The sequence below is a fragment of the Gouania willdenowi genome, chromosome 13 (assembly GCF_900634775.1).
Source record: "Gouania willdenowi chromosome 13, fGouWil2.1, whole genome shotgun sequence".
Classification (NCBI taxonomy): Eukaryota; Metazoa; Chordata; class Actinopteri; order Blenniiformes; family Gobiesocidae; genus Gouania; species Gouania willdenowi.
The window spans coordinates 24,791,379-24,813,639 of record NC_041056.1 but is presented as its reverse complement, the minus strand read 5'-3'; the positions used below and the strand labels follow the sequence as shown (position 1 = coordinate 24,813,639).

Here is a 22,261-nt window from a genome sequence, read left to right as displayed (position 1 = left end):
TTTTTTTTAAAGAATTGTTTTTAGGTATAGAGTTTGCCTCTGTATTATGAAATGAGTGCATACAAAGTACTAGTAAATTTAAATATAATTATTTTTGTGTAGTTGTATATTGCAATACTAATGTATGTGTCAAGTGTCTTTATAACGTCATGGCTTCTCACACTTGAAAAAGGAAGGACTTGACCAGACTCAGGATTTCACTCGTTTTGTTTTGTAGTTTCTGTAGTGCCATCGCGTACCCCTGGGGGTACACATACCCCCATTTGAGAAACATTGCTTTAGACAATTAATAACAATGGCTTTGCGATAAAAAGAAGAAACAAGCCAAAGATGAAATCGTTCATCATCAGACGTCTCACTTTGCTTTCATTTTTAAAGTCTTTTGGCTTGAGTTGAGCATGTGGTCTGTGTTACGGCCAGCTGACCCTCTCTCTGTCTCTCTCTGTACACACCAGGAACTGATAGCCCTGTTCTATAAAGTATACACATGTCAGCATCACCCTGGCTTTTATAATCTGAGGCGCTCCCTAACCTATTAACCACTTAAGTGCTCAAATTTCTGTGGAAACTTTCCCAACTTGGGTTTGAAAAGCTTAAAATTTACAGCCTGTCAATGAAGGATCTAAAGAAGTTGTTTTCAGTCTTTCTAATCCAACAATGATCAAACTTTTAAGGCCAAGGCAGAGGAAGCATTGCTGTTGGATACAGCGACTGGTAGAGCTTTCAGTGCGGTTTGAAAAGCTGAGGAGAGGTGATGCAACTCTACTACATACACCACTCTCACCAGAGAAAGAGTTACAGAGCAGAAGAGTGGGAGAAGCATGCTGAGGCGCTGATGTTTGGGAGAATATGGAGTGCTCCTGTGATCTCTATTCCTGATGTCAGCCCACATAATTATAGCCCTGAGTAACACTGTGTGAAGGCCAATCCTGACTAAATTATGACTGCTTTTGATTCAGTTCTGCCTCCTGGCCTCACCCCTTCACCCGCAGCTGCACAAGTGGGGGGGAAATAAAACTCTTTCATTTTGGCAGAGTGAGGCAGAGTGTCAAATACTTCCCCTCGGGAGAGCTCGAATGAAGTATCCTCTGCTTTAATGATAAGGCCAAGGTTTGAAAAAGCTTTAAACAGTCAAATACTGCTGTACTTGGGTAAAGCACATTAAAACAGAGAGATGGAAAGACATGAATACTGGAACGCAAGGTAAAGGGTGTGGGGAAAGCTCAAGGATTTGATTTAAAGCTGTAATTTAACGATGCTGTGATCATTGGTAATAGAATGAACAAACTGAAAGAGAAATGTACCGTATTTGGTGTATAGGGTAGGCCGTAGAACTTCTGCTGCATTTCTTTCAGGATTTCTGTCGTGGAGGAGTTCTGAGGTTTACCATGGTATATCTGGTCCAAAACGGCATAAAAAATCTGCAGAGGGAAAAGAACCAAGAGTCACAAACCCAGTTAGACAATTACCAGAACAAAATAAAACATTTAGAATACTAATTATGGAAGCATGCACTACTAGAGGATGTAACGTTTCATTTTTAAGGAGCCCTATATAGAATTTTGACTACATTTGCACCACCTAGAGGTGCAATTCGCACTCCTCCAGGACTCTACCAAGTACGGCTCATGTTGGCGTTCAATATAACTAGGAAATCCGCATTTCCATGTTTTGTGCGATTTGTGGCATTTCCATGGACTTTTTCAAGTAAGAGGTCAGAATATACAGAGTTCGGAGATTCTTTGAATGCACCCTTACTGCTCCTCGAGGTGTTGCCCCATTTCCACCCATTGGCATGCCCCACCCGGTTCACGCTCTGTCAGGCTAAAATCGCAGCCATAATTACACAGAAATTATTTTCAATTTCTTTTCTAAAATTATAAGACAAATTCTTACATTCACACAGACATTTTCCTGATCTATCAATAATAAATTGTGGCACAACTCTTTAAAATACATTAAAAGTTGAAGTTCAAAATCTAAAGTGGCCAAAACCTCAGAAAAGGATGAGAAAAAGGCTTAAATGCGTGGTAATACGAGTAATGAGTCCAAGTTATGCATCGTTTATTTGTGTTAACACGCTCCTCTGAACAAAGGGATACTCACCTTAAGACAGATAAGGGTTGCATTGGGCAAAAAAGTTGTGAAACACTGCTATACATTACTCCTTTAATAACAAGCAGTGAAGAATTTGATAGTTGAATTTAATTATTGGATTGAGTCCCGTACCCCTTCAGACATTTAACCTAAAGCCATGTATCCCCTACTCCTGCACACTTAAAAAAAACTTTATGTAATGTCATATACAATGTAGCCTTACAGGGAAGTTTGTCTCTGAATTTCACCTATCCTGACTTAACATATACCTGTAATACAATATATTCAGCACCCCAATCTCGCTCTCATCAGATTTTTGCTTTTTTTGATGAGATTGTTTTTCTGTTACCGCTAAAGTGTAGTCTTACAGAGGCCAATGTGTAATTTGTGGCAATGCTTGGAGGCTCCTGACTGCTGGTATATTTGGTTTCTAATGTTGTCACGTTGTTTTTGATTTTTATTCAGGTACCCCCAATGACAATTTGCGTACCCCACTTTGGGAACCTAGGTTCTATAGTATAGCAAGTGATGAATAAATGAAAAACACACAAAAAACAGATGTATACATTGAGTATTATCATGATGTGTTCAGCAGAAAGAACTAATCGGACATTTTTGCTCATCGAGTGTTCTTTGCTGATCTTGTGAATTGAACACTATGACTGGGCGCAGACACAAAAAACACAACTATAACGTTTCAACCAGTCCATGAATGTGTAAATCTTCTTGGAGTGCAAGAGAGCAAATGCTGGAAGCAGCCTGTTTTAACACATGTAGCTTACACAAGTGTTCTCAAAGATTCAGTAGATGGTGAAGTGGAGCCAATGCTTAGCACAACATGATGATCAAACAGCTGCTGCAGCTGTGTGCTCTTTAGAAGTGGTAAATAGCCACAAATCCTTTTACCTGCAGCTGGATGTCTGCAGCTCCACACACCTTCTTTGACTCACACAGGCGATTAATCATATTCTCAGGCAGCAGCTGTTAGGACAACAAACCAGACATAATTAAAACTCAGTTGTTTCACATTACTTAAGGCTAAATTTTTTTTTTTTTTATTGATTTTGAGTCTGAATATGGCACTACCTGTCCTGTTTGATAATGCCGTGCAAACTGGCTGATGACGCGGTAGTCTGTAGCAAAGTACTCCATCAGAATAGACGGGACTTCTGCAAAATCAGTTGCACATCTGGTTCCTAAACAAGAGTCGGACAAGAAACAAGAGTCAATTGTAGCCGACTCAACTTTTTTGCATGAAATAGTGCAAAACCACCACTGAAAGACCACCACTTTGTTTTTCACTCTTTAAACTGATTTTTCCAGCCATAATCAGCAGCACGGGTCAAATGGTGACGCACAGATTAATTTGTAATGACTCGTGAGAAGCACAAAGACGAGGATGTAATGTTACAAACATTATGTTACAGTTCAAAGTTTAAATGCACAGGTTGCATAAGTTAAATGCTGAAACATGGGAACCTTAATAATAAACGCTTTCCCAAATTATGAATGTGAAACATCCATTAGGCCCTAAACTTTGTTAGTTTCCATTAATTACAAACATTCCAAACTAAAAAATAAAATGTGTATCTACTGTCAATGAAAAACTAATACATCATGGAAAAGTTGTAGATATTGACAATAAAACTCAATATGCGTGTGTCTACTTGAATCTCCGATCTTGGAGAGTCAACCTCAACAATGAAAAAAATATATAAAATAAAAAACTTTTTTGTTGTCGTTTTTTGTAAGATTTGGCGATTTTTTTCCTCACATTTCTAAAAAGTAAGGAATTTCTGAGGGTTTTACCTACGTCGTGCGACGACGTATACAAAGTTCACAAGACAGGATGACAGACGATACTGAGCTCACGATAACAGCACAGGACAATATTTTTGGAGAGAAAAAGGCAAAAAATGCCATTGGAAAAATAACCATGCTTTAATTTGACTATCTCTGGGCATATTTACAACTCTGAGTATGGCCTTTTCAACACAAGTGAATATAAAATAAACATTAACATAAATTTGACCAATTTGTCCTATTTTAAGTTCAAAAAGTGTCCCTCAGCAAATACAATGTAAAAACTGCCAATTAGTGTAAAATCAATTCATGTTATTATGACGTTCTCCACAAAAAAAATACTCCTCTCTGTGCTTGAACTTTGCATAACATGGTAAAAAATAAATAAATAAACCCAGATTTAACCATATTATGTCTCCTGTAGCTGAAAAGACATTGTTTGCTTGGGAAAGATGTGGCAGGAATAGAAAGGTATGCTTGACCCTAACACACTCTCTCCTTTGCAATATCACAGTATATCACTTGTACCATCGACAATACATCTCGTGACGTTTTAATATTGTGATATCTTGTTGCACGATATACCATTCCCCTATTATCTTTTAATTATTCAACGCAAAATAATATGTGCTGTTCTTTGGTGTCACATAGAACGACACGCTGATGTTCTCTCTGAACTAGAACCATTTTTTACTTTTTAAAATATTATGCCATGATGTTTGTCATGTTTAAACATGTATAATATAGTTAAATTAAAAAAAATAGCCTCTTGTGCTGGTACTGTGATGGTGTACCTGTGACATGCTGGTAGCGAGTGCGCCCCAACATGGAGTGCATGGCGTGTCCCATCTCGTGGAAAAGGTTCTCCATCATGCCGGGGGTGAGCAGTGTGGGGGCACTCTTGGAGGGATGAGGCAGACTCAGCATTAGCACCACAACCGGCAGCTGGTACTGATTTGTGTCCTGGCACAAGCGACCGCCGCGAATTGTGAAGTGACAATCCTAACAGAGGAGGAGGAGGTGAAACAACAGCTGGTGTGATAGAATGCAATATGTGAGACATCATCATAAATGTGTCAAGCAAGCCTTTGCATGAGCCTTGTTTGTATATTACTTAGATTTAAAACGAGCCTTCTGTGCTCATAGTGGAAAACTATAGATAAATAAATACCATTTCATAGGAAATGCATGACCTGAAACAAGATAGTGTACACACGGATATACCTGGTGAGGTTTATCAGCCCGATGGAAGAAGTCACAATAAATATATCCCAGTAATCCCTCCGTCTCGTGCACCACAGCCTACAAAGATATATTAGCACATTAGTTTGAAGCAGGAGACATAACACAAATGCTCTTCCCTAAGAGCACAAAAACATGTGGTTTTTCTAAAGAGTTTTAATCACCAGCTTGCGGACGTCCTCACTCCACACTTCTCCTAAACTGGGATGTTCGGACATGAGGGAAACACCGTAGAGCTGAGAGAAGAGGATGTTCAAACCCTCCATGCAGGCACCAAGAGACAGATATGGGCTGTACAGACTAGGCTCGATGTTGAACCTGCCGTGACGAACAGCAACACAGAAAATCAATCACTTTCCGTGTCCTGTGATTGGAATTAATTGAAAGGGTAGTTTTTTCCAAAAGTGTTAATTTTGACATGTGTTACAATAATACAAGACAATTCACAGAAAATGAGCAGGGAAAGTTCAGCTTGAGTAACATAGCTGATCATTAGAATGAAGATATGAAAGTTTAAACAGACAGTAAGATCCAATTTCCCCACAGTGTCACGATTACACACACAGTGTCCTGAACTGAAGGAAAACAAACACAATGATCTGAATGAGAGAGAGGACAACTCCCATGCGTCTCCTTTAACACCTTTTGTCTCTAGTGAGACTTGAGGAAGAGGTGGGACACCACCACACATCATGGTGCAATATGGAATTACAATAATGACATGGAGTTTCTTACCTCTCAGCACGCAAGACACCACTCAGATACGGATGATCCCAGGGCATCAGCTCCTGAGTGGAACCAAAGACTTATTACCTCTGCCAAGAAAGTTATGTTTTTGTATGTGTTTAATTATGTATTTGTTTGTTTAGTTGTGAAAAGTCCAACTCAAAAACTGAAAGACGAATTTTAATAAAATGTTCAGGTAATATCCAGAATGGGATAAGGAACAAGTGACTAGATTTTGGGGGTAATCCGGATCAATATCCCAAATCTGGATCAGTTTTTAAAATCGTAAAATCCCAATCTCTGATCATTAACAACATTTCAACAGTATATGGTTTGTAATAGATCAATGTTCATGACATTTGACTACAGAGATGCAGAGATGGTTCCTCTATCACACCACCAAGTTTCATTTGGATCTGGAAAAATAACCAACTGTTATAGAGAAACAAATTTTCCTCAATATCTTTGCAACATTAAGATGACAATGCAATTTGGGGAACTGCTATGGTATAGCGGGGGTCTGCGCTCTGGGTGCTTTCTAGTTGTATGAAACAAAATAGAAAGAGATTATTGAAAAAATATCATTCTACAGCCAGTAGCTAGTAGGATGTGTGTAACACTGGTCCATTGGTAGCTAATAAATTCAGCCTGAATCTGAAAATATGCAAATAAAACTACCACTCACTGCATTACGGGGGTTGAGTTTCTTCTTCATTCCTCTCATCATCTTAAAGTCCTTCGATGTTCTAATTAATAAAAAAACATCAAAAAGCTTGTGAACAAACTAACAGGGTCATAAATATTAAAAGCTGCCACAACTTTCCCACTTTTTAGCTCTGTACTTTATCAAAATGAACAATCAATGTAAACGACCACTTTCAATATTTTGTGGCAGTCAATGACAGCCAGAAGACATGAATGAACCCACAGACAATTCTTCTTCAGAAGGCTCAATGATTAGCAAATATGGGGAAAGTCACTCACAAAGTTACTCAAGAATTGAACAATATATTTATCGAAGTATTTAAAGGTTGTTGATAGATGGACGTGAACCCCTGGAATGACAACAATGACATTTGTTGTGATGATAAATAGACTCTACCTGTCAGACAGCTTTTCTGTTAACAGCTGGAGAAAACTCATCACTGTCTCTGCAGACAAAGGTTCAGATGCAGCACGTTAACAACCAGAGGAGGAAGGATCATGGGATCCTCACACACACACAACTCAGAATGAGCAGTTTGTCAACTTTGACCTAAACCAATATTACCTAAAGGACTAATTACATTGTATAAAGCACAGTGAGAGTGTGTTTTGTTGCCCAGCTGCCCAACTGAGTAATATTATTAATAAATAGCATTAGTTTGAACTACATCAGTATCAATAGTTCAGAAATAGATCTGTACTAAATAAACCTCATACAATCAAAATACATTTTATATAAAAAGCTGTTTTTATGCATCCATCTTCACTAAATTCCTCCAGACCACCTTTATTTGGTGACTTGTTCAATGTGTTTTTAGGGGAGTGTGTCTAGAACAGGAGATGTGCTCACCTGGTGTTTTGGCCATGGTGCCCTTCAGAGCTCTGTGTCCGTAGGACTCGTACCCCACAAGCTTGGCAAGTTTATATCTGCATTTGAGCAACTCTTCAAGACAATTCATCAGATCTCCGTTGGGATAGAGGTAAATTCTATATGCGATCTCTCGCACCTACAAGTTAAAGATAAAACAGTTTAAATTTTAAATTCAGGGAAATCGCTTCAATTATATAAGTTTACAACAGGTGTGTCAAACATGTGGCCCATGGGCCAGAAACGACTTTCCAGGTGACTTACCTATATATTAAACAGTTTCTATTAAACATTATTGGCTGCAATGTCTTTATTTGACCTGTTAGAGTCATGCAGTGATTATTAAACTTTATGAAGGTACTGAACCCTGCAAGCTTTATTTGTGCAATCACAGAACTCTTTGTAATATGGAAATATTAAATGTGAGTTAGTCACCATAAATTCAGCGAGCATTATGTTCTTTAAAGGGATCCTTCACTGTTTTTACAAATGTGGCCTAAAACCTTTGGAAAGTCCTTATTAGAAGATCTATGCCTAACAAAACACATTATTTTGCACCATATTTGTTTTATCAACTTTTAAAACTGGGACTACTTTACCCTGTGCACCGCCATGTTGAAATTACATCATTGGTGACGTGATAAGCCCCTTTTAGTCCACTGAGTTCTATAGGAGGTGAAGCATTCAGGATCATTTAGCAGCTTTTTCAGTCAAAATGACAACAGTAAAATGTAAAAAAACTCGATGTAAACCTTTTGTTTACTGAGAGATAATCAATTAAAACCGTGACCTGAAAAAATTCGTGGCCACAGGGGGCGACAGCTCCCACTCTGCTGTTTCGTAGACTCCATTAGGGAGAGAAGACGAGCTCCAAGTGCATGTAAATAAAGGTAACCAGGATTCACTGCTGCTCTTTAGAATTAGCAGTGAATCCACAGCACAAGTTGTCATTTTGACTGAAAAAGCTGCTAAATGATCCTGAATGCTTCACCTCCTCTAGAACTCAATGGACTAAAAGGGCGATTTACGTCTCCAATGACGTCATTTCAACATCAGAATCAGAATCAGAAATGTTTTATTGGCCATGTACAGTTTTAAGGACAGTACAAGGAATTTGACTTGGTGGTTGGTGCACAAAACAAACAACAAAAAGAAATAAAAACAAAACAACAAATAACAACCCAGCAACAATAATAATAATAATAATAATAATGATAAATATAAAGGATGAGGGATAAATAAAGGATAGATAGAGAATAAAGGATAAATAGGATAAATATAAATATATATATACAGTGCAGCAGATATCAAGCTGGTGGAGGTGGTGATCGGGTGGGGGGGGGGGGGGGGGGGGGGGGGGTTCAGTGGGTGACTTGGGGTGTGTTCATGTGGATGGTGGCAGAGGGAAAGAAGCTGTTTTTGTGTCTGGAGGTTCTGGTCCTGATGGACCGAAACCTCCTACCAGAAGGGAGAGATTGAAACAGTTTATGACCGGGGTAGGAGGGGTCGGCCACAATCTTTCCTGCACGCCTCAAAATCCTGGAGGCGTACAGGTCCTGGAGGGAGGGCAGATTGCAGCCGATGACCTTCTCTGCAGAGTGGATGATGATGATGATGATGATGGCGGCGCACAGGGTAAAGTAGTCCCAGTTTTAAAAGTAAATAAAACGATAATGGTGTAAAATATTAAGTTTTGTTGGGCATATATCTTCTCATTTCATTTCAAAGGTTTTAGGCCACATTTGTAAAAACAGTGGAGGATCCCTTTAAGAAGTGTTCCTTTAGTTTTAGTGTTTGACTGAAATTGGAAATGCAAATCATAAATTAAGGACGCTGACTCCCATCATGTTCCTTTACACACAATAATCTGTATTGTATGTTTTCGTCCAACCACTTTCTTTAGTTGTTAACATAGTTAGTATAAAAGGATTGAAATATTAAGAAAATCACCAACACCGTGATCAGCTGCAGCCAATGGTGGTCACAGCGAGATGTGACGAATAATACAAGTGGGCTGAACGGACACGCATGTAAGTGTGTTTTGCATCGTTCAAATGTTTGTATTTTTTTAAATTACTATTTTAAAAACTTTAAATTGTTATAATGTATCTTGTAATAAACTAGTTTATCATGGAAACGTATTTTGTGTAACACATTTATAGTTTGTGTGTGTGTGTGTCTGCCAAACCCCTGAGACTGACTCATTAAACCCAGGTTAAGAACCAGTGGAGTAGTGGGTACAACATAACGTTGTTTTACAACACGTCACATTTTTATATTTGATCACAGGAGGCGCACCATTTCATAGGTAGTACAGTAGTAGTATAACACAATGTTTTTATTGTAATTATACGATTCTGTTTGTATTCTTTCCTGCCTTGTTAAATTATGTGTGGTCTGTCAATTGTAATGCACGTGTGTAAATAAAGTGAATTTTGTTGAAATTGTAGTTATTTATTACCATTTTAGGTTTTTGTAATATGTGTTGTAAAGAGATAATTAAATAAATGTCAATATCTTAATAATGCATCAATACTTATTTGCACTAAAACAAAGACCACACATTTAGATTTCTACTATAGATTATTAATTTACGGGTCACTAAATATCAAATTGCACTGTTTCTGACCACAGAGGTAAAAGGTGTTAGACCTGATATGCAACTACCTTCTAACAAAGATGTATTTTAATGGTCAATTAGCCATGATTGTATTAAAGCTTAAGAGAAACCCACCATATCGAAAACCATGCTAAAAAACACTGAATTAAACAAAAACTCAATCACACATTATTAGGAACTGTAGAAATCTCAGAAAAGACAATAGCGCCTCCTGCTGTGCAAACGGAGAAATGACCCAATGACTCCATCTGATTGGTGCACTTACCAAGTCATCAGGAGAATCTGCATGTAGTCCCCCAACTTGAATAAAACTTCCTTCTTTTGCAAAGTGAAGCTGTAGATGCTCAGGGATCGCAGACTTTGCAATTCTATTGGGCATGTGGGAACCGGCCAGAAACTCGTTGTTTAGATCCAATAGCTTCACGTGAAGTTTTACGGCCTCTTTCCTCTGCAGGGGAACAAGCAGCCAGTTAACCAAACACAGTATGGCATCAACGACAGGATCAAACGCTTTGTTGTACTATTTTCTCTCACCAGTGTCTCATCCAGATGAATTCCACTGATTTCAAAGTCAAACATGAACAACTCAGCAACTCGTCTGCAGCAACAAACACAATCCAAACATTTCAAATCAGTACAGTGGTCAGAAAACAGATTCCTGATTCCAAAACATGTAATAAGTTGGGTGTTCACCTTGTATCAGGGTCCAACTGAGCCACGATTTTAGGGTCATCCAGCAACTCTTTAAGACTCTTACATAACTTGACGTTCGTGTTGAGTCTAAAATACACAGCGAAAAACGCAGAAGCATTAAAGTTTGTCTCTTAGACCAGCGGTTCTCAACTGGTTTGGTTTTGGGATCATTCATTATCACTTATTAACCAACTGACACACAATTTTCAACCTAAAGTTAGCACTGCAACTCAAAATGTGTCAGAAATCAAAACATTCCCCTTCAAAATAAAATCCTAATCACTTTTTTTTTTCCTTCCCAGATATACAGTATGCTAGTGACCTGCTGAATACAGAACCACAGCTTACAAGCTAACATTAAAGCTGTTTATTAGTCAATGTTTTTACCACTTTACTCAGAAGAAGAAAGTGGTTAATTACTCATCATGCAAACATGTGCTTTTTAACCTTACGTGCACAACCCTAAATTATAGCATACCTTTGTTCCTTTTGCCTTTAGTTTTTTTTTTTTAATCTTGGTTTGTACAACCATAAACGCTAATATATTTATGTTATGCTTCTCAGTTTTTTTTTTGTTTTTGTTTTGTGGATATGAATTGTGTAAATACAGCACTATAAAATGAAGAAAGAGGAGTAGGATTTCTTATAAGTTCTTTGAACTTCCACCTACTCCTTTTGAGTGGCAAGTTTGCATTCTTTTCCTTCTGTAATTTTTGTTTTATTGATATGCTTCTCAAGATAAATAAATAAATAAAATAATACTGCAAAGTTGTATGCGTTATATTAGCACAAATTATCACAGTGTAAAATAGGTATTATGTGCTATTATGACAAATGAAATAATCTTATTCAGTCGTTACTTCTTACTTCTCCACAACTGTGCCGATCTCAATGCAGGTTCTCTCAGCTGCTTCACGAAATGCAGGATCAGGATGAGCTACTTTGACAAAGTCCGCCTGTGTACAATAAAAACAGATACACCGCACACTTCAAACAACAACAATATTAGTTATAAACAGGCCAATAATTTCTTTGACTTTCTTACATACTTTCCTAACTTGAACAAATGTTGCAGGCAGAAAAAGATTTAGAGCTGTACAAAACAAAATCAATAAAAATGCAATAAGAAACAATGAATGTGTTATATTTGGAAGATTTTTATATTCTGTAGTATTCATTGAGTCCTAAGTCAGCTAAAAGGGACTTTGAACCTCAAATTAGAACAAAGATTTGTACAAAGTGTTTTGCAATACATAAGCTTTGACTTCGAAAGATTATACATAATGAACCATTACATCATGACGCTAGTAGGTGAAATGCCAACACTTTGTACATTATTTATAAATGTATGTAGATTAGATAGATTAGATAGACAGACAGACAGACAGACAGACAGACAGATAGACAGATAGATGCATATAAGAAGCCAGTCTTTGAAACTAGTTTTTCCAAACATAATACATGTTGGTGTTAAAGGTGCAGTCTGCAACTCTTATAAAAGTGACTTTTTGTCATATTTGCTAAAGCTGTCACTATGTAAGGACAGCTTTTTATCAACAGGCTCATTGAGCCCCCCCTGCTGCTCCTGCAGCCTTTGGCAGGTTGCCAGAATGTACCGCGACCGAGCAAAAGGAACCAATCAGAGCCAGAATTGTGTTTGATGGACTGTCTGACAGCTGTTGCTCTCAGTCCCCGCCCCCTTCCCGGACTGGAGCGCTGTCTTTTTTACAGTGTGTGGTCTGGAGGAGTAGAAGATGGAATTGGTGACTTTTCTGCTTGAAAGGTAATTACTGCTGCTTGTTTTACATTATGTTTGATTTGTAATTGTTACACTAGAACTCTGTAGTGTATGTGTTGTTTGTGTGTGCGCTCAGCAGCTTCCGTTTGGGTTGCTGCTACTCTGGGGGAGAGATTTTGTTAAGTTTGCAGGCAGGGCAAGAGAGGAGCGGGGAGGGAGGGGGAGAGAGGGATCTGAGAGTTGCGGACTACACCTTTAAGGGTGTAAAAAAAAAATTAACCAGGCTCTATATCGCAATATTTCACTGCGCGATTATTGTATCGATCCAAAAGCATCTTTTTTAACGAAAAAAACATTTACCGTAATTGCGCCAACATATGCTTTTCACGTAAACGCCCGGTCACTAGGTGTCAGTGAACCACATCAGACCTTGTTAAACTACACGCTAGGCACTTTGATCAAAGACGTAACGTTTGTTTGAATATTTGGGGGGGGGGGTTGAGAATTAATCTCCTTCAGGGGGTCTGGGGGTCCTCCCCCAAAAAACTGTTAAATAAATGCATGCAATTTCCGGCATTCTGGTGCATTTTTCCCACAACAACTTAGAATTGTTGGTTGAGATTTTGGCGACCTCTTAATTTGAGCAGCAGCTGCAGCAAATTTTTGACCCCTCCATGCACCTGTGATTGAGCATACCTGTCAAGTTTTGGATTTGAAAATATGAGGAATTTTCTGGCACCCCCTACGAGCCCTCCCACCACCCCAACCAAGCTCCAGTATACCTTATATTTTAAGACAAGTGGCGATTACAATCTGGTAGGCCTAACTTTGTCAACATTAAAATGCTGTGAACATTCCTACTAGGGCTGGGCGATATGGACCAACTCATATCTCAATATATTTTATCGAAATGGTGATATATGAAATAAATCTAAATAATATTATTTCAAATGAAGTCTGACCAGAAAAATAATTCTGGGTTAAATTTGCTGATGCAAAATGCCACACAGGTACATTTTTTAACAAACAGCTGCACAATATGTGTCACTTTTGGCTTTTTCACCTGTAAGAGACAGCATGGGTGAGTGAGTTCTGTAGTGTAGCTTGTAATGGGGAAGGTCTCGGCTAGAACACACTCAGGATTCCATCTAACTGAGCTTTACATTCTGTTCTGAGAAGTAAAAGTAGTGACTCCTAAAACTAGTATTTTGATACAAATAAGCTATAATATATACAAAGTGTCTATAGTTCCGGACCCATACCTCAGACAAATGTGACTATTGTTCCGGCACTTCCTGTGCGCATGTGCAGTTTCGTCACTGCCAGACGTTTTCTACATAAGCGTAAAGTGCCTGTGTTAACACCATGTTAGGATGGCCGAGTGGTCTAAGGCGCGAGCCTTAAAGACATTTCCTTCTGCTTATGTGGGTTCGAATCCTGCAAATTCCACCTTAAAAAATTTTATATTTTAGGGTGTTTCATAGGTTAGGTTCGTTTTTGTTTTTTCCATCTTTTCCACATATTTAACACAGCAAATTCTTTTACAAACACTTTTAAAAATACATATACAAAAAAAAAGAAAGAATATTTCCTGAGTTAGAGTTAAAATAAAACTGACAAAACTATAGCTAGAAGAACACGAGTCCGGCAATGACGGAACAACCAGCATTCAGCTTACTGCGCATGCAAATGCATGTGCAGAGGAAGGGCCGGTGTAGTGAAAAATAACCCTACGCGTGAAAGCTGCCTACAGGTGCATGCGCACTAATAGCGTAGAAAATATTTACACGTATACGTACAATATTTTGCTACCTTAAATGTTCCTATTGTTATAAGCCCTAGTAATAACTCTTACCCTAAAAATTAGAGGAAAGATTATTACTTTTTTGTTTTTCCCCAACATGACGGATGCACATGCACAGTTCTTTCATGGTAGGGTTATTCTACACTACACCGGAACTATAGTCAGAATTGTCTGAGTCCCGGACCAATAGCAACAGCCATATATACATATATCGTATCGTGACATGACATGCAAATCGTGAATCACATTGTATCGTCAGAAACATGACAATACATACCCCTAGTTGGTGTGGTGAATTGTTTGATGAACAAAAGAAGATTAAGGTGCCGAGTAGGGATGTAACGATTAATCGTAAGGCAGTTAAAAATCGATTCATAGGTATCATGGTTGATATCGATTTTCTGACAATTGAATCGCAGTACTTTTTTTAACCAGCAGAGGGCGCTATCCGGAAGTGTTGCGGCGGGCGGAGCCTGCTAATACTTTCTTTCTGGTCGCCTTCTACTCTTAAATATGTTAATAAATGATTAATTACCCCTTTAGCACCGAAAGAATATCTGTAATATTACTTGAATATCTGTAAAAGTCACGTTTTTCTATTAGCTCTGTCTGCTAGCGCATAGCTTCTCTTCTTCACTGCAAGATATCTGCATGCCAACCGACCACTGGGTTACCAGCGCCATCTGCTGGTCCAAACAAATATGACGTAAATCAGTGCAATGACGCTTTTTTTTTTTTTTAAAGTCCAATTGTTCAGGCACAAAATACATTTTCAGTTGCACTTTTAAAAGAAAAAGAACTATTATGCAGTTTAGCATTGTTTATTATAGAACCAGAATTTAAATTAATAGGCTTCATTTTCATTTGTATTATTCCTTTATTTATTTAATTCAAGATTTATTTTTAGTTAAATTGCATTGTTTTGAATAGTTTATCAAGGAATTCTTTTGACAAGGAAAATAATACAGTATTTTCTAGTTTTTTTCCCAAAAAAAAAATTTGTCTACAGTCCCATTTTGTAAATGAAAAAATCGTGAGAGAATCGTATCGTGAACCCAGTATCGTGAATCGAATCGTATCGGGAGTTGAGTGAATCGTTACATCCCTAGTGCCGAGACTTGTCTTCCAGATTTTACAGATCTGGATCCAGTAGAGTGTCTCTGACTCTGTAGGAAATGCAACACTAATCCATGCCCTAATGAAATCTCTTTAAGGATCTGCTGCTGTTGACTTGATGCCAGATATACCAAAGAGAGCACATCTTAAGAGGACAGGTGGAGTTTGACCTTTCATGGATCAGGACTGTTTGGACAGGTGAACTAATTGTTATGGCTTTAACTTTCCAAATAAAAAGCATGCACTGATTGATCAGGATTCCTAAACACAGTGTAGCAGCAGCTTAAAGAAAACTTTTGTAGGTTCATTCTTACCAAATCAGCCACTTTGCAGAGTCCATCTGAGAGCTGGTCAAAGCTCTCCACTGTCTCAGGTCCTGGAGGACAGAAGCAGGCTTTGTCCACCAGCAGCTCAGTGTTCCTCAGGGCTGCCTGTGTGGCCAGCTGGAAACCAGAAGGACAGCTAAGCTCAGGCACTCCGAACAATCCCTGAAAATCACACATACATACAAACAAAATCTCTGACAACAGCCAAAGCAAATAACAGTCTTTGTGCAACTGTGACTGTGGAGGACAAACCACGTTTCTCTCAAAGTGGTCAAGTCTTCTGTGGGGCTTGGAGTTGAACGCAGCTCCAACAGGATACCATGTAGTCACACTCCTCCTGACGTGTCTCCACACACAGTCAGACCTTTGCTGTACGAGGAGCACAAGTTGCTTACACGCAGACATGTTGGACCGAGCCTGCTGTCACTACTGTGCTGTTTGTCCACGGGGCTAACTGCGGCTAACAGAGGACATGCTAACACCGAGCCAAGCCGAAACTCCGCTAAATCTCTACATAAACATACATATTTCTTTTAAAAATATTATTTAATAGATTTATACTGCCAATTCATGTGAGGTATCTAAACAGCACGTCTGACAAACTCATATTGCTGTTCACATGTTAGCTTACGACCTATCATTGAGGGTTGATGGCGTTGCCAGATACAGCTAATGATTTTCCGTCTTTGTACAGGCACAAAGTGCTTTGACTAAATCAATTTTACCTACTGCTGAAAAACGTAGATAATTAAAGAGGTTTTATGTTTTAGTTCATCCCTGACAGATGCTCTCTAATGCCACATAGTCATTTTGTGCAGTATTAAGCAATGCTTGGATGCACAATAAACCCAGCCACGAGCATCCGTAAATTCTGAATAAAAAAGGTATCAAATGTATATATATATATATTTTTTAAAACACCACTTTAATTTCTAATAATCTTAACACTAAGATAACTCAAATGGGTTTTTTTGTCGAGTCTCCAAAAGTGTTAAATATACGAGTAACAGGGACGTAAATTGCCAAATCTGGCAACAAAGCCGATTAAACAATAAAAGTGGGTTTCACGAGCAGTACATTCGTTTAAAGTCATGAACTTAATACTGTACTTTAGTGAACAATTTCTTCCTCAAGGAGTTTGATATGATTATTTAGAAAACGCAAATAATTCCCACTTTTTAAGAACAACCGTTTATTTAAAGTTAATAATTGTAACTAAAACTAATGAAAATGCGAATCGTTATCAAATATTGAGTGATGTCGTTTTGTTGTGAAACCTTTCACAATAACAGCATTTATTCATGATGAATTTTCTGAAATTAGAGATTGGGTCGAATTTACGTAAATTCGAGGATTTTAACTATAATAAAATTATTGGAAAAATACTTTTGGAAATTAACTTCTTCCGTTTTTATTTTTAAAAATGAGTAACTTGATACATATGTAGGGGAAGGTGGGATGCAATAGGATGGTATTGTACTGTTTTTTTTTTTTTTATTATTATTTTTACAAATAAGCCTTAAAATTAAAATTGGCAGTGTTGCCATTAATTCAAAAGTTTGTGCTCTGGGAAAAGTTCCACAATAAATATACCAAACTGAGGAAGAAAAGCTTTACATTATTTATTTGTATTCATGGGACAGATTTCAAATTACCACCTTTTCTTTATAACATATGTATGCTCTCTTGATAGCTTAAAAGAGATGGGATGGCTAATCCTTCTTTGTGGGGTTTTCCAGGAATACTCTCCATAAGGTTTAGGAGTGTGTTTTTAATATTTACAGCCATACAAACAGCTCATCTACAGCATTAGGGTCAGGGATTCTTTGTTTTTATATATGAAATTGGAAAAAGGTCTTAATATGGCATCAGAAAATTGTGTTAACACTTTTCAAAAGTATTTTAAAGTTTTGTAAAAAGTCCAGATTGAGTTACTGTGTTAAAAATAAAATAATCTTCCAGAAAGGAACTAAATGGCTTGTTCTACTCCGATTAATCCCAAAGGTGTTTCATCAGCACACTGTGCAAACCATTCACTGACCATGGGAAAGCCCAGATTCTGTGCTCATTACGTCTAAATCAAACTAAAACAAAGTGTCATGTTGCCAATGAGTAAAAACATCTCACACCAGCTACTCCTTGAAATGAAGTCTTTATTATAGAAATAATAGTTCATTCATTGCACTCCACAACCACATTTCTTGAAGGGTTTTTCTTCGCAAGTAGTTTTTCCCAGAAAACCAATAGGCAAAATGTTAAAAAAAAAAAAAAAAAAAAGCGACTGCATTTAGAAATCTCCCCTTAGACAAAAGCAAACCACATGACTGGCAAAAACATTTTAAGGTCAACTCTGAAAAAAGAATTTAATACTGACTGTTGGTAACGCAAAAACAATAAATGGTCTTCCCAATATGAGAAATCACAGCAATTTGCATTCAGTACTTTTGTTAACATTGTACTTGGCAAAAATAGTACCAATTTGTGACTTGCGGCAAGACAATACAGTTCAAAGTAAAAAGAAAAAGAGAGAACATATACATTTAAATAAACAAAAATGCTATTAACTGATCACATATGTACAACTATTCACTAAAACGCAAAATAAACTAACAAATCAAAAAAATGAAGTTTGTGTGGGGGAACTGATTTCAGGTAATTTGGCTCATATTAACTTACAACACAGTCAAGCATCAGGTGTGTGGATTTACAAAGGGGGGGGTTGTAGTCAAAAGTGTGAAAAGGGTGTGTGTTGTGTCCCAGTGAGTGTGCTTGGACGTTTATCGACTTGCGATCATTCCTCGTCCTAAAACGATAGCACAAGATACATCTGCATGTCGGAGACTACAGTAAACTTAGCTGAACCCTGAGTTTCTAATGCAAAAATCTAGTGAATGAAATACCTCTTTACAGTGTGTCTTAGTGCAAGCCAGCAGTATGCTCCATTAGCAGAGGTATATTGATAGCACCCGACGCCGTCTCTGCTAGCCAACTTACAACAAGCAAGTTTAAGTGATGTTTCCGCTTTTGTTTCCACGTGACAACCAGCAGTTTAAATGCTTGAATTTGTATTACATCTATAAACACCTTTTTCATAGAAAATATAAATATCCCTGAATGAAACAAATTCACAGCATTTGTTCTCCAAAAACTCCAGTGCTACTACCATAATGTGGTCATCCAAAGGCTTTAAGGTCTCCAGTTAATGTGAATCTTTCCTCAAAAAGTCTGTGAATCTAGTTGATGTGCCCTTTATTCACTGTCCTGGTAATTTACCACGTCCGCTTCCCTCGTAACGGGTATTCACGCGTGTTTTTCGCTGTGGTTTGCCGTACGTTTTTCATCGCTGTACTCTTCCTCCTCTGAGACCAGTATTTGGCGGCGCTGCCTAAGCTGACGACTGGCAGCTCTTTCGCCAATCCCAGACCGACTGCTTCTCTTTGGACTGCTGTGGGACCCTGAGCTTGATTTTTCAGAGGCTGGAGATAACGGCTCGCTCTCAGAGTCTGAGCTGTGTTTGTTGTTGTGGTAGCTTTGCTTTCCTTTGTGATTTGGCTGCTTCCACGGTTTTCTTGCTCCTTCTCGAGTGACCAACATCCTCCTCCTCTTCTTCTTCTTCTTCTCTCTTCTTCACTGGAACCTAAATGTGACGAGCTGCCCTTTTCATCGCTCTCATTGTCCTTGCGTTTCAATTCCCTTTTGGAGAGCTTTGTGGAGCCAGAACGATGTTCCACTTCTTTATTGGACCTTGACTTTTTCTTTCTATGTTTCTTGTCATCTTCAGATTCAGAGGTGTAGATGCGTTTCCTCTTGGAAGACAGCCGACTCCTGGCTTTGTTTGGAGAGCTCCTGGGAGACGTACGTGTATTGTATCGGGCTTCGCGGGACTCTGTTGCTCTCTCGTGTCCGTTCTTGCGCCGGCCTGTGTTTGCAGAGGCCGATTCTTCCTCAGAGAGCGAGTTGTCGCTGATGTATTTCTTCTTTGGGAGAACTCGCAGGTTTAATCGTCTGTGCGATGTGCTATCTGAATTATCCGACTCTTCGTCCGATGAGCCGGTGGAGTGTTTCCTTCTTGTTTTTCTCTTGGGTTTGTACCCTATTTCAGAACTGTCTGAGGCAGAGCCATCACTGTTAAATCGTTACTTCTGCTTTTGTTTCTTGTCTTTGCTTCTGCCTCAAACTCATCACTGGAGGGATTGCTTTCATTGTTTTGTGGTTTTGTTCTGTGTGAGTTCGATATGTTGGAGGATTCGCTGAGTTCTTCGGATTCAGCGTGATTGTGTTTCTTAGTTGAGGTGGACTTTTGTTTGTTTGGTTTTTAAAAGTACGATTTTTACTGTTTTTCTGAGAGAGCTTTTTAATTCCGTCTGTCACGCTTTTCCCATTTTGCTGTGGATGTTTTCTGGAAGTGCATTCTTTTTTTTCTTCATCTGAGTTCACAGGTCGTTGAGCAGGCTGGGGATCAGTCTCCTCCTCCTCTTCTTCACTTGTAATCGTTTTCTTGAGGGTTTCTTTGACACATGTGCCCGTTTCCTCTCCTCCTCTTCCTCGGCTGAGTTCTCCTCTGCACTTCCTCTTGCTCAGAGTTGCTCTCAGGCTTGTGTCCATTCACACGAGACACATCATCTGCACAGAAAATCAAACAGGTGAATGACTCACACTTTTTTACATCGGGGGCAGGAACTTATCGCACCATCACTTGTGTCTTTCGCCGTCTTTAAGGTCTTCTTGATGGGCTTCAAGTGTCCATATCTGCTTCTTCTCTGAAGACGAGCTTTCACTTTTATTCTTTTCACCATCCTCCTCCTCCTCCTGGGATTCACCGCTGGACTCGTTTCTATTCTGAGGAGCTGCAAACAAAAATTTAGCACAACTGGGAACAATCCTTGCAGTAAGCAGATGTGAATATAAACACCAACCAAAAAAAAAATGATAGAAATTCATTGGATTGGGAATCCATTTTTAAAACTGTCAACAATATGTAATACTATAGTGGAACCGTGTCTATTTATTGCTGTATTTGGAGTAATTGCAAAGGCTGTCAATTTAGGTGAGAAAAACATTAATATGCTTTCTGGACCCTTCTTGCGAGATGGATGTTTTCACAAAGTGGAAAGATGCATTGCCAGTCTGACAACCTTTTTTGACCTATTTTGAAAAATGTGAACTTGGATGACATTTGTTGATGTGATATAGTTGTACTTGTGTTGTATTAATATATGATTGTTTATTTTGTTTTTTTCTGTGTGTGTTTTGTGAACTGTACATCTTGAGTTATCTGGCCTTCTGTTATATGGTGGGATATGGAGGGGAAAAGGAAAAAGAAAATGATGAAAAATGTATGTGTAAAATAAATAAATGCACTGGATCAGGATTTGCTTACATTTTACTGATGACTCTTGCTCTGAATCGGAGCTGCTCTGGATCACAGCAGTGCGTTTGCAGGCCCGGGTTGAAGATGGAGGGCGACTTCTGCTCCTTGTTGGCCTCGCCTCTCCTTCGTCCTCCTCGAAGTCTTCTTCCAATGCTTCAAGTAGTTTCATTCTATTCACTGCCGCTCTCGCCGTCTTCCTCTTGAGTGACCTGCGACCTCCACCCTGCTCCTCCCTGTCAGAGCCATGGGATGGTGCTCCGTCAGAGTCCATGTGGTGACGTCTCTCCCTGCGAGTTGCTCTGCTGCTGTGGCCGTTCATTTCTGCTCGGCCATCTGGGAAGACATCATTGAAAACAAAGACGATATGAATCAGCAGCTCATTGGCTGGAGCATAGGGTGACCATACGTCCAGATTTATCAGGACATGTCTTTTCACGTCTTGTCCAAACCATCCAGCCGGATTTTACAAACTTATCAAAATGTCCGGGTTTCCCAGGGACCCTGAACACCTCTAGGGGAACACGTTAATTGAAACTCTGCTAATATTTGCTTTATCGGAAAAATTCCAGCAGTTTCTTAAAGCTAATCTTTACAAGCCAATATAATGTAATTGCGATAATTTTTACTCACGCGTGACAGAGCCATTATATAAATGCTGCTTTGTTTTGACAAAATCGTCAGACACAGGTTAGAGAGAAGAGAGAGACTAAAGTCCAAAATGAATTCAAAGAGACAAAAATACTGGTGGATTTAATGAAAAAATATCAGCAGGAAGATCCTCTTGGATGACAAAACCTCCATGGAGGATCGGGGATGGGCTTGAAAACGATAGAGCCATCGGGAGAAACATAGAATGTAGGAGGTTACGGTACAATTCCGTCTCCACAGACGACAGACAGAATAAAACTCAGAGTCAGCATGGGACCATGTGAAGCAAATTTTCAAAGTTATTTAGTGAGGTGTATATTAATGATCATTTGCTGTTATGTTTTTTTTTCCTATTTCTAGGAGATGTTCCTAATTGATATACTGATTGAGAGATTTTAAGAAGGTATATGAGATTTTTTCAAGGGCAGACTTGAAGTATGCAGAGGTCCACCCACGTGTCCCCTTTTTCAAAATTCAAATATGGTCACCCGACTGTAACAGCAG

At 38.7% G+C, this 22,261-nt stretch overlaps 2 protein-coding genes across 3 annotated transcripts in view; both read right to left on the bottom strand.

Moving 5' to 3' along the window:
• The window catches only part of LOC114475027 (mitochondrial intermediate peptidase-like), a 31,956-nt gene extending 15,813 nt beyond the window's left edge, over positions 1–16,143 (bottom strand). For both annotated transcript variants that reach the window (XR_003675413.1, XM_028465719.1), the window contains exons 1-16: positions 15,991–16,143; positions 15,727–15,900; positions 11,622–11,710; positions 10,755–10,841; positions 10,596–10,659; positions 10,327–10,509; positions 7,424–7,580; positions 6,971–7,019; positions 6,554–6,614; positions 5,878–5,930; positions 5,307–5,460; positions 5,125–5,202; positions 4,695–4,902; positions 3,184–3,293; positions 3,004–3,078; positions 1,305–1,421 (exon numbers count right to left, since the gene is read on the bottom strand). Coding sequence is in view for 1 of the 2 variants with exons in the window: in XM_028465719.1 (XP_028321520.1) it covers positions 1,305–1,421; positions 3,004–3,078; positions 3,184–3,293; positions 4,695–4,902; positions 5,125–5,202; positions 5,307–5,460; positions 5,878–5,930; positions 6,554–6,614; positions 6,971–7,019; positions 7,424–7,580; positions 10,327–10,509; positions 10,596–10,659; positions 10,755–10,841; positions 11,622–11,710; positions 15,727–15,900; positions 15,991–16,143 (1,812 nt within the window). In the remaining variant the exon portion in view is untranslated. The remainder of the gene's footprint in view (positions 1–1,304; positions 1,422–3,003; positions 3,079–3,183; positions 3,294–4,694; positions 4,903–5,124; positions 5,203–5,306; positions 5,461–5,877; positions 5,931–6,553; positions 6,615–6,970; positions 7,020–7,423; positions 7,581–10,326; positions 10,510–10,595; positions 10,660–10,754; positions 10,842–11,621; positions 11,711–15,726; positions 15,901–15,990) is intronic.
• A 1,729-nt stretch (positions 16,144–17,872) lies between these two features.
• The window catches only part of brwd1 (bromodomain and WD repeat domain containing 1), a 32,081-nt gene continuing 27,692 nt past the window's right edge, over positions 17,873–22,261 (bottom strand). Inside the window, 8 exon segments of the mRNA XM_028465090.1 lie at positions 17,873–19,072; positions 19,075–19,296; positions 19,298–19,356; positions 19,394–19,869; positions 20,223–20,361; positions 20,448–20,565; positions 21,126–21,442; positions 22,091–22,113. Of these exon segments, the coding sequence (XP_028320891.1) occupies positions 18,992–19,072; positions 19,075–19,296; positions 19,298–19,356; positions 19,394–19,869; positions 20,223–20,361; positions 20,448–20,565; positions 21,126–21,442; positions 22,091–22,113 (1,435 nt within the window). The 3' untranslated portion in view covers positions 17,873–18,991.